The sequence below is a fragment of the Oncorhynchus mykiss genome, chromosome 3, assembly GCF_013265735.2.
Source record: "Oncorhynchus mykiss isolate Arlee chromosome 3, USDA_OmykA_1.1, whole genome shotgun sequence".
NCBI classification, from domain to species: Eukaryota; Metazoa; Chordata; class Actinopteri; order Salmoniformes; family Salmonidae; genus Oncorhynchus; species Oncorhynchus mykiss.
Window position 1 is genome coordinate 62,142,700 of NC_048567.1, and position 13,984 is coordinate 62,156,683.

The 13,984-nt window shown below is 44.2% G+C and overlaps 1 protein-coding gene across 4 annotated transcripts in view; it reads left to right on the forward strand.

Annotated features, from left to right (window-relative positions):
- The window catches only part of LOC110520333 (TBC1 domain family member 8), a 27,009-nt gene extending 13,666 nt beyond the window's left edge, over nucleotides 1-13,343 (forward strand). For 3 of the 4 annotated variants that reach the window (XM_036974863.1, XM_021597581.2, XM_021597583.2), the window contains 12 exons: nucleotides 5,748-5,898; nucleotides 7,917-8,131; nucleotides 8,265-8,382; nucleotides 9,060-9,345; nucleotides 9,472-9,613; nucleotides 9,711-9,809; nucleotides 9,902-9,970; nucleotides 10,108-10,354; nucleotides 10,888-10,953; nucleotides 11,141-11,227; nucleotides 11,299-11,426; nucleotides 11,531-13,343. In XM_036974863.1, the coding sequence (XP_036830758.1) occupies nucleotides 5,748-5,898; nucleotides 7,917-8,131; nucleotides 8,265-8,382; nucleotides 9,060-9,345; nucleotides 9,472-9,613; nucleotides 9,711-9,809; nucleotides 9,902-9,970; nucleotides 10,108-10,354; nucleotides 10,888-10,953; nucleotides 11,141-11,227; nucleotides 11,299-11,426; nucleotides 11,531-11,998 (2,076 nt within the window). In that variant the 3' untranslated portion in view covers nucleotides 11,999-13,343. The remainder of the gene's footprint in view (nucleotides 1-5,747; nucleotides 5,899-7,916; nucleotides 8,132-8,264; nucleotides 8,383-9,059; nucleotides 9,346-9,471; nucleotides 9,614-9,710; nucleotides 9,810-9,901; nucleotides 9,971-10,107; nucleotides 10,355-10,887; nucleotides 10,954-11,140; nucleotides 11,228-11,298; nucleotides 11,427-11,530) is intronic. The other variant, XM_021597582.2, reaches the window with a different exon arrangement.
- The last annotated feature ends 641 nt before the right edge of the window (nucleotides 13,344-13,984 follow it).

Here is a 13,984-nt window from a genome sequence, read left to right on the forward strand (position 1 = left end):
TCTTGGTGTGCTTGGACCATGTTAGTTTGTTGGTGATGTGGACGCCAAGGAACTTGAAGCTCTGAACTTGCTCCACTACAGCCCCGTCGATGACAATGGGGGCGTGCTCGGTCCTCCTTTTCCTGTAGTCCACAATCATCTGCCTTGTCTTGGTCACGTTGAGGGAGAGGTTGTTGTCCTTGCACCACACGGTCAGGTCTCTGACCTCCTCCCTATAGGCTGGCTCATTGTTGCTAGTGATCAAGCCTACCACTGTTGTCATCAGCAAACTTAATGATGGTGTTGGAGTCGTGCCTGGCCATGCAGTCATGAGTGAACAGGGAGTACAGGAGGGGAATGAGCACGCACCCCTGAGGGGCCCCCGTGTTGAGGATCAGCGTGGCGGATGTGTTGTTACCTACCCTTACCACCTGGGGGCGGCACGTCAGAAAGTCCAGGATCCAGTTGCAGAGGGAGGTGTTTAGTCCCAGGGTCCTTAGCTTATGGTGTTGAATGCTGAGCTATAGTCAATGAATAGCATTCTCACACAGGTGTTCCTTTTGTCCAGGTGTGAAAGAGCAGTGTGGAGTGCAATAGAGATTGCATCATCTGTGGATCTGTTGGTGCGGTATGCAAATTGGAGTGGGTCTAGGGTTTCTGGGATAATGGTGTTAATGTGAGCCATGACGAGCCTTTCAAAGCATTTCATGGCTACAGACGTGAGTGCTACGGGTCGGTAGTCATTTAGGCAGGTCACCTTAGTGTTCTTGGGCACAGGGACTATGGTGGTCTGCTTGAAACATGTTGGTATTACAGACTCAGACAGGGAGAGGTTGAAAATGTCAGTGAAGACACTTGCCAGTTTGTCAGCGGATGCTCGGAGTACACGTCCTGGTAATCTTTCTGGCCCTGCGGCCTTGTGAATGTTGACCTGTTTAAAGGTCTTACTCACATCGGCTACGGAGAGCGTGATCACACAGTCATCCGGACCAGCTGGTGCTCTCATGCATGTTTCAGTGTTGTTTGCCTCAAAGCGAGCATAGAAGTTATTTAGCTTGTCTGGTAGGCTCATGTCACTGGGCAGCTCTCGGCTGTGCTTCTCGTTGTAGTCTGTAATAGTTTGCAAGCCCTGACACATCCGACGAGCGTCGGAGCCGGTGTAGTACTATTCGATTTAGTCCTGTATTGACACTTTGCCTGTTTGATGGTTCGTCGGAGCGCATAGCGGGATTTCTGATAAGATTCCGGGTTAGAGTCCCGCTCCTTGGAAGCAGCAGCTCTCCCCTATAGCTCTGTTTGAATGTTGCCTGTAATCCATGGCTTCTGGTTGGGGTATGTACAGTTGAAGTGGGAGGTTTACGTACACCTTAGCCAAATACATTTAAACTCGGGTTTTCACAATTCCTGACATGTAATCCTAGTAAAAATTCCCTGTCTTAGGTCGGGATAGCAGGTAGCCTTGTGGTTAGAGCGTTGGACTAGTAACCGGAAGGTTGCAAGATCAAATCCCAGAGCTGACAAGATAAAAATCTGTTGTTCTCTCCCTGAACAAAGCACCCTTTAAATTGTTTAACTTGGGTCAAACATTTCGGATAGCCTTCCACAAGCTTCCCACGATAAGTTGGGTGAATTTTTGCCCATTCCTCCTGACAGAGCTGATGTAACTGAGTCAGGTTTGTTGGCTTCCTTGCACACAAATGCTTTTTCAGTTCTGCCCATAAATGTTCTATAGGATTAGGGTCAGGGCTTTGTGATGGCCACTCCAATTCCTTGACTTTGTTGTCCTTAAGCCATTTTGCCACAACTTTGGAAGTATGCTTGGGGTCATTGTCCATTTGGAAGACCATTTGTGACCAAGCTTTAACTTTCTGACTGGTGTCTTGAGATGTTGCTTCAAAATATCCACATAATTTTCCATCCTTATGATGCCATCTATTTTGTGAAGTGCACCAGTCCCTCCTTCAGCGAAGCACACCCACAACACGATGCTGCCACCCCCGTGCTTCATGGTTGGGATGGTGTTCTTCGGCTTGCAAGCCTCCCCCTTTTTCCTCCAAACATAACAATGGTTATTATTGCCAAACAATTTCATCAGACCAGAGGACATTTCTCCAAAAAGTACGATCTTTGTCCCCATGTGCAGTTACAAACCGTAGTCTGGCTTTTTTATGGCGGTTTTGGAGCCGTGGCTTCTTCCTTGCTGAGCGGCCTTTCAGGTTATGTCGATATAGGCCTCGTTTTACATTGGCTATAGATACTTTTGTACCTGTTTCCTCCAGTTTCTTTTTTAATTTATTTAACCAGGTAGGCTAGTTGAGAACAAGTTCTCATTTGCAACTGCTACCTGGCCAAGATAAAGCAAAGCAGTGTGACACAGACCACAACACAGAGTTACACATGGAGTAAACAATAAACATGCCAATAACACAATAAACAAATCAATGACACAGTAGAAAAAAATATAGTCTATATACAGTGTGTGCAAAAGGCATGAGGAAGTAGGCAATAATAGGCCATAGGAGCGAATAGTTACAATTTAGCAGATTAACACTGGAGTGATAAATGAGCAGATGATGATGTGCAAGTAGAGATACTGGTGTGCAAAAGAGCAGAAAAGTAAATCAAATAAAAACAGTATGGGGATGAGGTAGATAGGTTGGGGGGGCTATTTACAGATGGACTATGTACAGCTGCAGCGATCGGTTAGCTGCTCAGATAGTTTATGTTTAAAGTTGGTAAGGGAAATAAAAGTCTCCAACTTCAGCGATTTTTGCAATTCGTTCCAGTCAGTGGCAGCAGAGAACTAGAAGGAGAGGCGGCCAAATGAGGTGTTGGCTTTGGGAATGATCAGTGAGATATACCTGCTGGATTGTGTGCTATGGGTGGGTGTTGTTATCGTGACCAGTGAACTGAGATAAGGCGTAGCTTTACCTAGCATAGACTTATAGATGACCTGGGGCCAGTGGTTCTGGCGACGAATATGTAGCGAGGGCCAGCCGACTAGAGCATACAGGTCGCAGTGGTGGGTGGTATAAGGTGATTTGGTAACAAAACGAATGGCACTGTGATAGACTGCATCCAGTTTGCTGAGTAGAGTGTTGGAAGCTATTTTGTAGATGACATCGCCGAAGTCGAGGAGTTTTACTAGGGTAAGTTTGGCGGCGTGAGTGAAGGAGGCTTTGTTGCGAAATAGAAAGCCGATTCTAGATTTGATTTTTGATTGGAGATGTTTAATATGAGTCTGGAAGGAGAGTTTACAGTCTAGCCAGACACCTAGGTATTTATAGTTGTCCACATATTCTAGGTCGGAACCGTCCAGGGTGGTGATGCTAGTCGGGCGGGCTGGTGCGGGCAGCGAACGGTTGAAAAGCATGCATTTGGTTTTACTAGCTTTTAAGAGCAGTTGGAGGCCACGGAAGGAGTGTTGTATGGCATTGAAGCTCGATTGGAGGTTAGTTAGTACAGTGTCCAAGGAAGGGCCAGAAGTATACAAAATGGTGTCGTCTGCGTAGAGGTGGATCAGGGAATCGCCCGCAGCAAGAGCGACATCATTGATATATACAGAGAAAAGAGTCAGCCCTAGAATTTAACCCTGTGGTACCCCCATAGAGACTGCCAGAGGTCCGGACAACATGCCCTCCGATTTGACACACTGAACTCTGTCTGCAAAGTAGTTGGTGAACCAGGCGAGGCAGTCATTAGAAAAACCAAGGCTATTGAGTCTGCCAATAAGAATATGGTGATTGACAGAGTCAAAAGCCTTGGCCAGGTCGATAAAGACGGCTGCACAGTACTGTCTTTTATCGATGGCGGTTATGATATCGTTTAGTACCTTGAGCGTGGCTGAGGTGCACCCGTGACCGGCTCAGAAGCCGGATTGCACAGCGGAGAAGGTACGGTGGGATTCTAAATGATCAGTGATCTGTTTATTAACTTGGCTTTCGAAGACGTTAGATAGGCAGGGCAGGATGGATATAGGTCCGTAACAGTTTGGGTCTAGGGTGTCACCCCCTTTGAAGAGGGGGATGACCGCGGCAGCTTTCCAATCTTTAGGGATCTCGGATGATACGAAAGAGAGGTTGAACAGGCTGGTAATAGGGGTTGCAACAATGGCGGCAGATCGTTTTAGAAAGAGAGGGTCCAGGTTGTCTAGCCCAGCTGATTTGTACGGGTCCAGGTTTTGCAGCTCTTTCAGAACATCTGCTGTCTGGATTTGGGTGAAGGAGAAGCTGGGGAGGCTTGGTATGTTCACAAGGTCTTTTACTGTTCTGGGATTGATTTGCACTTTTCGCACCAAAGTACGTCCATCTCTAGTAGACAGAGAGCGGTATAACGGCTGCATGGTTCCATCGTGTTTATATTTGCGTACTATTGTTTGTACAGATGAAAGTGGTACCTTCAGGCATTTGGAAATTGCTCCCAAGGATGAACCAGACTTGGATTTTTTTTTCTGAGGCCTTGGCTGATTTATTTTGATTTTCCCATGATGTCAAGCAAAGAGGCACTGAGTTTGAAGGTAGGCCTTGAAATACATCCACAGGTACACCTCCAATATACTCTAATTATTTCAATTTGCCTATCAGAAGCTTCTAAAGCGACAGTCAATTTTGTATATGTGAACTTTTGACCCACTGGAATTGTGATACAGGGAATTATAAGTGTAATAATCTGTCTGTAAACAATTGTTGGAAAAATTACTTGTGTCATTGCACAAATTAGATGTCCTAACCGACTTGCCAAAAATCTAGTTTGTTAACAAGAAATTTGTTGAGTGGTTTAAAACGAGTTTTAATGACTCTAAACTAAGTGTATGTAAACTTCTGACTTCAACTGTACGTACAGTCACTGTGGGGACGACGTCCTCGATGCACTTATTGATAAAGCCAGTGACTGATGTGGTGTACTCCTCAATGCCATCGGAAGAATCCCGGAACATATTCCAGTCTGTGCTAGCAAAACAATTTTGTAGTTTAGCATCTGTTTCATCTGACCACTTTTTTATAGATCGAGTCACTGGTGCTTCCTGCTTAAATTTTTGCTTGTAAGCAGGAATCAGGAGGATAGAATTATGGTCAGATTTGCCAAATGGAGAGCGAGGGAGAGCTTTGTACGTGTTTCTGTGTGTGGAGGAAAGGTGGTCTAGAATGTTTTTTACATATAACATATAACACTGCTAAACAGTGTACATGATTGATTTATTTGTTCCAAAGTGTATTGGTGTTAGTCAATTTAAATTAAGGTAAATAACATTGTGAGCAAAATTATTAATCATATCGGTTTAGTAAATTATTTTTAAAGAATTGAGGAACTTTTGTGGCATTAATTTCATAAAATACTAATTTACCTAAATTGTCTCATTGGTGTTACCATGATTCATGTTACTACTCCTAATGGTCGCACAAAATTATTTAAAGTCATTAAGCTACCATATTCGTAGATTTAGGATGGAAAGATGTACCCGCATACATAAAAAACAAATGCCAACGTAATTCAAGAACGACACAGCAACTCCTTTGTTGTTGTCATACCACAAATGTAGTAGAACGAATCAGAAACAGACTGGAAACCAGGGTATGCTAAATGTGATAAAGTGTGACTCTGTACATCTCTTTTATTATTTACACATATTGATCCCTGTTCTCCCCCTGGCTGGCATCCTGGGTAACTTGACCTCCTAATACAGGCCACGGCTATTGTGGTTAATAGTGCTAAGAATGTGCTTACAGTACTATATTCAATTTGCTGAAGGTTATGTGTGTGTCCTGTAGACCATGGAGCAGGTGAAAGAGCGTCTATGGGAGGACCACTTCCCGGAGTACGGTCGAGGTGTCCACATGTTCCGCACAGAGAAGATCCAGAAGCTGGTTGCCATGGGGATACCAGAGTCGCTACGGGGAGAGCTATGGATGACCTTCTCTGGTGAGGGACGGAGGAGTCTGAGGTTATTGGTTACTATATCAACAGGCCACATACACTACATGACCAAAAGTATGTGGACACTTGCTCGTTGAACATCTCATTCCAAAATCATGGGCATTAATAAGTTGGTCCACCCCTTTGTTGCTATAACAGCCTCCACTATCCTGGGAAGGCTTTCCACTAGATATTGGAACATTGCTTGCTTCCATTCAGCCATAAGCATTAGTGAGGTCGGGCACTGATGTTGGGTGATTAGGCCTGGCTGGCAGTCGGCATTCCAATTCATCCCAAAGGTGTTAAATGGGGTTGAAGTCAGGGCTCTGTGCAGGCAAGTCAAGTTCTTCAACACCGATCTTGACAAGCCATTTCTGTATGGACCTTGCTTTGTGCTTGAGGGCATTGTCATGCTGAAAAAGGAAAGGGCCTTCACCAAACTGTTGCCACAAATCTGTATTCACAGAATTGTCTAGAATGTCATTGTATGCTGTAACGTTAAGATTTATCTTCACTGGAACTAAGGGGCCATGAAAAGCAGCCCCATTATTCCTCCTCCACCAAACTTTACAGTTGCCAATATGCATTCGGTTAGGTAGTGTCATCCTGGCATTCGCCAAACCCAGATTCGTCCATCGGACTGCCAGACGGTGAAGCGTGATTCATCACTCCAGAGAACGCGTTTCCACTGCTCCAGAGTCCATTGGCGGCAAGCTTTACACCACTCCAGCCAACGCTTGGCATTGTGCATGATGTTCTTAGGCTTGTGTGCGGCTGCTCGGCCATGGAAACCCTTTTCATGAAGCTCCCGACGAACAGTTCTTATGCTGACGTTGCTTCCAGAGGCAGTTTGGAACTCGGTAGTGAGTGTTGCTACCGTTGACTGGCGATTTTTACACGCTTAAGCACTTGGCGGTCCCGTTCTGTGAGCTTGTGTGGCCTACCACTTCGCGGCTGAGCCATTTTTGCTCCTAGACGTTTCCACTTCACAATAACAGCACTTACAGTTGACCGGGGCAGAAATTTGACAAACTGACTTGTTGGAAGTTGGCATCCTATGACAGTGCCACGTTAAAAGTCACTGAGTAAGCTCATTCTACTGCCAATGTTTGTCTATGGAGATTGCATGGCGGTGTGCTCCATTTTAAACACCTGTCAGCAACCGGTGTGGCTGAAATAGTCAAATCCACTAATTTGAAAGGGTGTCCACTTACTTTTGTATATATAGTGTATATTTAATAGTAGAGTGATGGTTAGGGTAGATATTTGTATATCCCCAAAGGAGGGAGAGAGAGAGAGTGCTGTTCTGTTCTGTTCTACTGCCTACTTTCCGTTCCTTTCCTGTGTACTGTACCATACCTAGCAATTCTAGTATGTGCCTTTTTTCTTAAAGTTTGTGGAGTGGCTTTTACCAGGCAAGCAGTTCCCTTTTTTAGAACATTGTAGAGTCCATTCTCTGGGACCCTACTTTGTCATAACTGTTAGCATCAAATTGAATGTAATATGGAATCCAGAGCAGCAGGATTTAGTGGGCATACAAATAACTTGTGACCACATCTCCAATGGAAACAAGCAATTAGGCCTGTGAGCACCCTGCACACACTGCACCAGAAACAGACAGGCAACCGATTGTGGCTTCTCCACTCACTGGGATAGAACTGAACAGACTGTTTTATTTGGCCCCATATCAAACTATCCTAGGTCCATGTTTACTCCCTCTCAATGATCTGAAAGCATCCTTTCACATCCTAGAGGGGGAGTCAACAAAGGGAAAGAGCTAGTTTTTAAAAAACAAGCCTTGTCCCAAAGTCATCTCGGTTAACCCAGAACTAAAGTCTTGCGTAATCCCAAAGTAACCCCTACCTTTTTGGTGTTTGCAGATCTGAAAGAACCGGAAAGGTGATTTATCCATTCCTTTTAGATCGAAAGGAAAGGGAAAGGGAATGTTGTTTGACCAGGCCTTCATGTATGTAGTTATATGCTGTTGCTGTGTAACACTGATACCTTTCCCCCTGGAAACACAGATGCCTCATCAGAGTTGGCATCCCACCCAGGCTACTACTCGGGGCTGGTGACAGAGTCTATGGGGCAAAGCAGTCTGGCCACGGAGGAGATCGAGAGAGACCTGCACCGCTCTCTGCCAGACCACCCCGCCTTCCAGAATGTCAAAGGCATTGCCGCGTTGCGCCGTGTCCTCACCGCATATGCCCACCGCAACCCCAAGATTGGCTACTGCCAGGTAAGGTACCCACCACCATACAGTATGTCACAGTGTGTACACATGTGTACAGTCAACTGTATAGTGTGTCCAGTGTCCATAACCATACAGTTACAGACAATATAACTGACTGTCTGCCTGTCTGTCTTTTTAGTCGATGAATATCCTGGCATCTGTGCTGCTGCTGTACACTAAAGAGGAGGAGGCCTTCTCACTGCTAGTGGCTGTGTGTGAGAGAATGCTACCTGACTACTTCAACCGCAGAGTTATAGGTGAGATGTCAAACTGACCTGTATAGGTTTACCACTGCTACTACAGTACTTTTACTACAGCGATGGTTTGTTTACTTCAGCTAGTATTGTACATTAGAGAAGTATTATCAAAGACACAGCAGAGAGACTATTAGTACACATGCATTTTCCTGTAGAGCTGTTCTGGTGTTTAGGTGATTTGAATGTGGTTTCCTTGTGGCATGTTTATTCTGTCAGGGCTGTTTTTCTGCCCCGACTGCCATTGGAGCCAACAATATCCAAAGGCTTTCTTTAGCCATGTGAAGCGTGTGCTGAAACACAAGCTAATTTCCTCTGCTTTGTGTTGCTATTTATTTATGGCGCATATGAAATGCGTTCAAAGTAATTTCCTCTTCCTTTAACTGTTCTGTCTGAATGAGTGTCTGGCCTGTTCTGCTTTGAAAGGGCAGTTGTTTACTTATTCTCCTTAGAAAATAGATTGTTAATCTCCAGGCAACTTCCTGGCTCAAATAGTCTTTAAAATATAACTTATCTGGGATATTTCACAATGAGTATACATCATGAGTATGCACCCATAGTATTTCCATGAGAACAAAACCCATTTCCTTCGATGGGATACAAAATATGTTTTATTTTATACTTCTATGTGTGTGTTTATCTATAATATTGTAGATTTCCACTTGTGTTTGAGTTTGCAGGTGCTCAGGTGGACCAGTCAGTGTTTGAAGAGCTGATCCGGGATCGTCTTCCCGAGCTGGCCGAGCACATTCCCGACCTCTCCCCCCTCTCCTCCATCTCCCTGTCCTGGTTTCTCACCCTCTTCCTCAGCGTGCTTCCCTTCCGCAGCGCTGTCTGTGTGGTAGACTGCTTCTTCTTTCACGGCATCAAAGCCATCTTCCAGCTGGGGCTAGCTGTGCTGGATGCTAACGCTACGGCACTGTGTGCTAGTGCAGACGACAGCCAGGCACTCATGATCCTCACTGGGTAATGTTTGACGGAAACAAAAGCCTACACACACAGGCACTCTGTAGACAAGATTGGCCAACCCTGATGTGTGGGATGTTAATAGTTAATCATGCCTTTTATTTTCACTCTTGGCTCTGTCTGCAGTTTTCTGGACCAGGTGAAGTACGATGAGGATCCAGCTCCCCCTACCCCTCACCCTCTCTCGTCTCAGAGTGGGGAGGAGGAGGGCAGACCGCCTGTTAAACAACACACCCTGATCACTGACCTCATCGCTGACTCCTATGAGGTAAGACGGCACTGCAATATTCCCTCCACACCACCAGAGGGTTGTAGTGACAGTGTGGAGCTGATCTTTGTTCTTGTTGTGTGTTCTGTCTTGTCAGAAATTTGGAGACCTGACGGTGAGACAAATTGAGAAGTTGCGATGCAGACACCGGATCCAGGTTCTCCAAGCACACGAGGACACCACCAAGGAGAATGCGGTGGTTCTCTCATTTCACATAAACAGTCACAAACCTTATGCTTTTCCTCTCCAAACTTCTCTGACCTTGCCCCGCCCTCTCTGTGTATTTAGCTCAGGGTGGTGACCCCAGATGTCTCTCTCTCCCCTGAAAACCTGGCTGATGTCTACGACCTCTTCAAGGTACTTCAGTTCAATTCAATACACCTTCATTTATCTCCCCAGGACCACTAAGAAAGGCATTGCCAGAACACAATAATAACATCCTCTGCTTATAGTCCAACTGTACAACAACACTTCTGTTTCTGTTTGTCTTATAGACAGAGCACTTCATCAACCTGTACTGGGGCGATGGGGGCACCACATTGGCCCTCCAGCACCATGACCCAGGCCGGCCCTATGTGGAGCAGTACAGAGTGGACCGGGTCCAGTTTAAGAGCCTGTACATGCTGCTGGTTCCCTGGCTTTGTGGCTTTCATACTGACACCGTGGCCCACCGGACCTTCACACTACTGGACCAGGACAGAGACTCACTCATCACCTTCAGAGAGTTCGCTGGGTGGCTGGGTATGTGAGCGAGTGTTTGTGTGTGAAAGAGAAAGAGAGGGAGGTTGTGTTTCTAAAGGGAGGGAGAGTAAGTGAGTGCCTGAAGAGAGACTGTGTGTAATATGAGTTTGTGTGCGTGACTGTGCCTGCGAGTATATACAAAAACCAAGAAAACATACACCAGGCTATCTCACATTCAAATTCCCTTGTAAGGCATATAAGTCATGAACATTGGAAACCTGCCCACTATGCTTTTATGGGCATCTGGAATTCAGCCCACAAAGCTTTTATGGGAATCAATATCCAGCCAAGGCTTTTAGGAGTAGATGTTGTGTACAGTACAGTGAGAACCACTGAAGTTGAGGAAGATCAAGATGATGTAAATTCACCTCTTAAACTCACACATCTGAAGGGCTCCCTCTGTGGCCCTCTATCATTCAGAATAAACACTAACCTAGAATTTACTGACAGTATAAGCACTAACCTTTCATTTATTGACACACATTGTGATTTAAGGCCAATGACATTTCTGTGTGTGTGTCTCTCCGTTTCAGATACGCTATACTTTGAGGAACTGAATGAAAAGGTCAGACTACTGTATCGTTTGCACATACCTCCAGGTGGGTCACATAGTCTTCCTGTGGTGTTGTGCTTCTCTTTCATGTACTTTAGTTGGACATGCTATTATCTTTAAATAACATGTGCACTTTGTGATAACTGCTGATGTAAAAAGGACCTTCTAAAATATATTTGATTGATGAATTAACTAGAGATGAACATTCTTCATAATGGGACTGTTTCCTGTAGCTCTGACTGAGAGTGAGGATGACCCATCTCCACTGAAGAGCCCTCAGCTGTCCACTACCGGACCACTCCATGTAGAGCTGCCCAATGGTAAGTATTCACACACTGTTCCAGATTCACATTTACAGCGCAGGTCTGTTTAGATTATCACGTTGATGTAGCTCCTGATGTGTGTGTTCATGTTGAAGGGGAGATGAGAGACTTTCAGGAACAGTTGAAACAGATGTTGAAAGACCTGGCTAAAGAGAAGGAGAAGGATGTGGAGCAACCTGTACCTCCAATGAACCAGGTACATACAATAAAAAAATGAATTAAATCAGGGATCTATTAAACAAAGAGTCATTGAAAGGTACTAAGTAAGTCACAATAAACTTGTATAATTGTTTTCTACAGAGGGAGTTCATCCAGTTCTGTAAGACCCTCTACAGCATGTTCCATGGCAACCCAGACGAGAATGAGCTCTTTCAGGCCATCGCTACAGTGACCAGCCTGGTGCTGCAGATCGGCGAGGTCGGGCACCGCAGCCGCTGCTCAGGGTCAGAGGTCAGCAGCAAGGGTGGGGCCGGGGACGAGGTAGAGGACGATCACAGGGAGGGGAGTCAAGAAGAACATCCCGTCTTCAGCACCAAAGAAGAAGAAGAAGGAGAGAGAAAGGAGGGGACCAGCAAGAGTTCAGGGTCTGAGAGTCAGAGCGAGTGGGCGGTCAGCTACGCTCAGATCCTGGCTTCTCTCCTCACAGAACAGCAGCTAGTCAACTTCTTTGAGAAACCGATGGACCTGTCAGCAAAGGTGGCTGAGGCAAAAGTGAAACAGTACCATGAAAGGGCTGGTCTGCTTATGCTCCAGCAAGGGACCAGCTGATTTCAACATGACCAACAGAACCTCGATGTGAGAACCATAGTGTGACCCAATACTGGGTTTCCAATCTAGTTTCTTATCTAGTTGTCCAGGCACCTTTGTCCCCAATAAGTGTTGTCTGTGTCCTCCGTCTTAAAAGGATGAGTGGGTACCAAGAGTCCGTATGTGCCTATATTGAGTCGTTGGTCGAGCACAAAGGAGAAGTAATGTAGATGTGTAGGTCTTCCTCTCCTGATGTAGCCGTGAAGAAAGGTGGCCTTGTCTTTTGGGATCAACAACTGTCTGAAAGCAGGTTAACCAAAACCAAGACATGCATGATAATCAAGAGACTACATGATGCATCAGTCATAATCATATATACTACTGTGAGAACGTCACACACCATGCACTACACATAGCACCATGAAAAGGGTTATTTTTCGTTCAGTATTTATACACACGTTTTCATTCTGCTTCATCCGGTCTATGAAATGGGAACAAACTCAAATGTGCCCAGTTTTAGTGACATTTTACTTGACTTAACATTGGCTGCCTGGTTGGTGATACACTTGTTTACCATATTGTCCAATCAAGTAGAGCAGACAAGTGTTATTTTCTGCCCAAATATGTTATGCGTGTACGCCTGCAGTGTATCATTTTGGCAAGCTTTTTCATTTTCCTTTTTTTATATGTAGCCCAAGGAGTCAAGAACTATTAACTGCCAAATGTTTGTCATACAATAATGGACATTGGAATCTTGCTTTTATGTGCGACACATTAAAAATGTGCACCTATATATTTTGTCAAATCACATTCGTCACAGTTTACAGCAAGTATAAAAGGTGCAGCGAAATACTTGCGCTAGCTCCTCAACAATGCAGTACATTAATCAATAGTGTTTATCCTGTATTGATTGAATGATTTTGTTCTTTAAGAAGTCTTATTTTAGGTGTTCTAAAACTGTTTGAGCCTTATTATTCTACCAAGCATATTTCTTCATTCCAGCCTTAAGTCTAAGTGACCAGTGTTATGTTATAGACTAAAGTCCTACACACTTTCTTAAAATCAGTTGATACTAAACAAACAGAACTGCTGTACCTCAGATTTAGTTGAATAAGTCTTCTATATAGAGAACTTGATTTTTCCATTTCAAATCAGTGGTGGTGTTAAATTTAGGTTTTGGTTATTCCAGAACCAGTCTGATGCCTTCTAATTGACTACAGATGCACCTTGATGTTATTCGTAGTGCACACTCACAAGTTCACTTGATGTGCATTCTCACAAATCAGGCCATTTATCACTTCTTTAACGTGTCTGCTGCAAAATATCGGACATGGTTTGTTTGTAAATCATTAAAAACAATGTTGCATCCTTGTCTTATTCAATGTATTGCATAGACCAGTGGTTCCCAAACTTTGTATAGTCCTTTATCCCTTCAAACATTCACTGAGGTAAAGTTGCTTTTATATTCACACATTCGGCCATTCAACAGACTAGGTATGATTTATTCTATAAATGTCTAGCATACTTTTACAACCTTTCTTTTGAAGAAAGATTCCAGTTTGGATTTTATAGAAATACATAAAATGTCATTTAAAGCAGTATAAATCAATAACTAATTAAATAACACAAATTTCTTGTTAACAAACTATAGTTTTGGCAAGTCGGTTAGGACATCTACTTTGTGCATGACACAAGTAAGTTTTCCAACAATTGTTTACAGATTATTTCACTTAGAATTCACTGTATCACAATTCAAGTGGGTCAGAAGTTTACATACACTAAGTTGACTGTGCCTTTAAACAGCGTGGAAAATTCCAGAAAATGACGTCATGGCTTTAGAAGCTTCTGATAGGCTAGTTGACATCATTTGAATATATTGGAGGTGTACCTGTGGATGTATTTCAAGGCCTACCTTCAAACTCAATGCCTCTTTGCTTGACATCATGGGAAAATAAATACCAAAAAATAAGCCAAGACCCCAGAAAAAAATTGTAGACCTACAAAAGT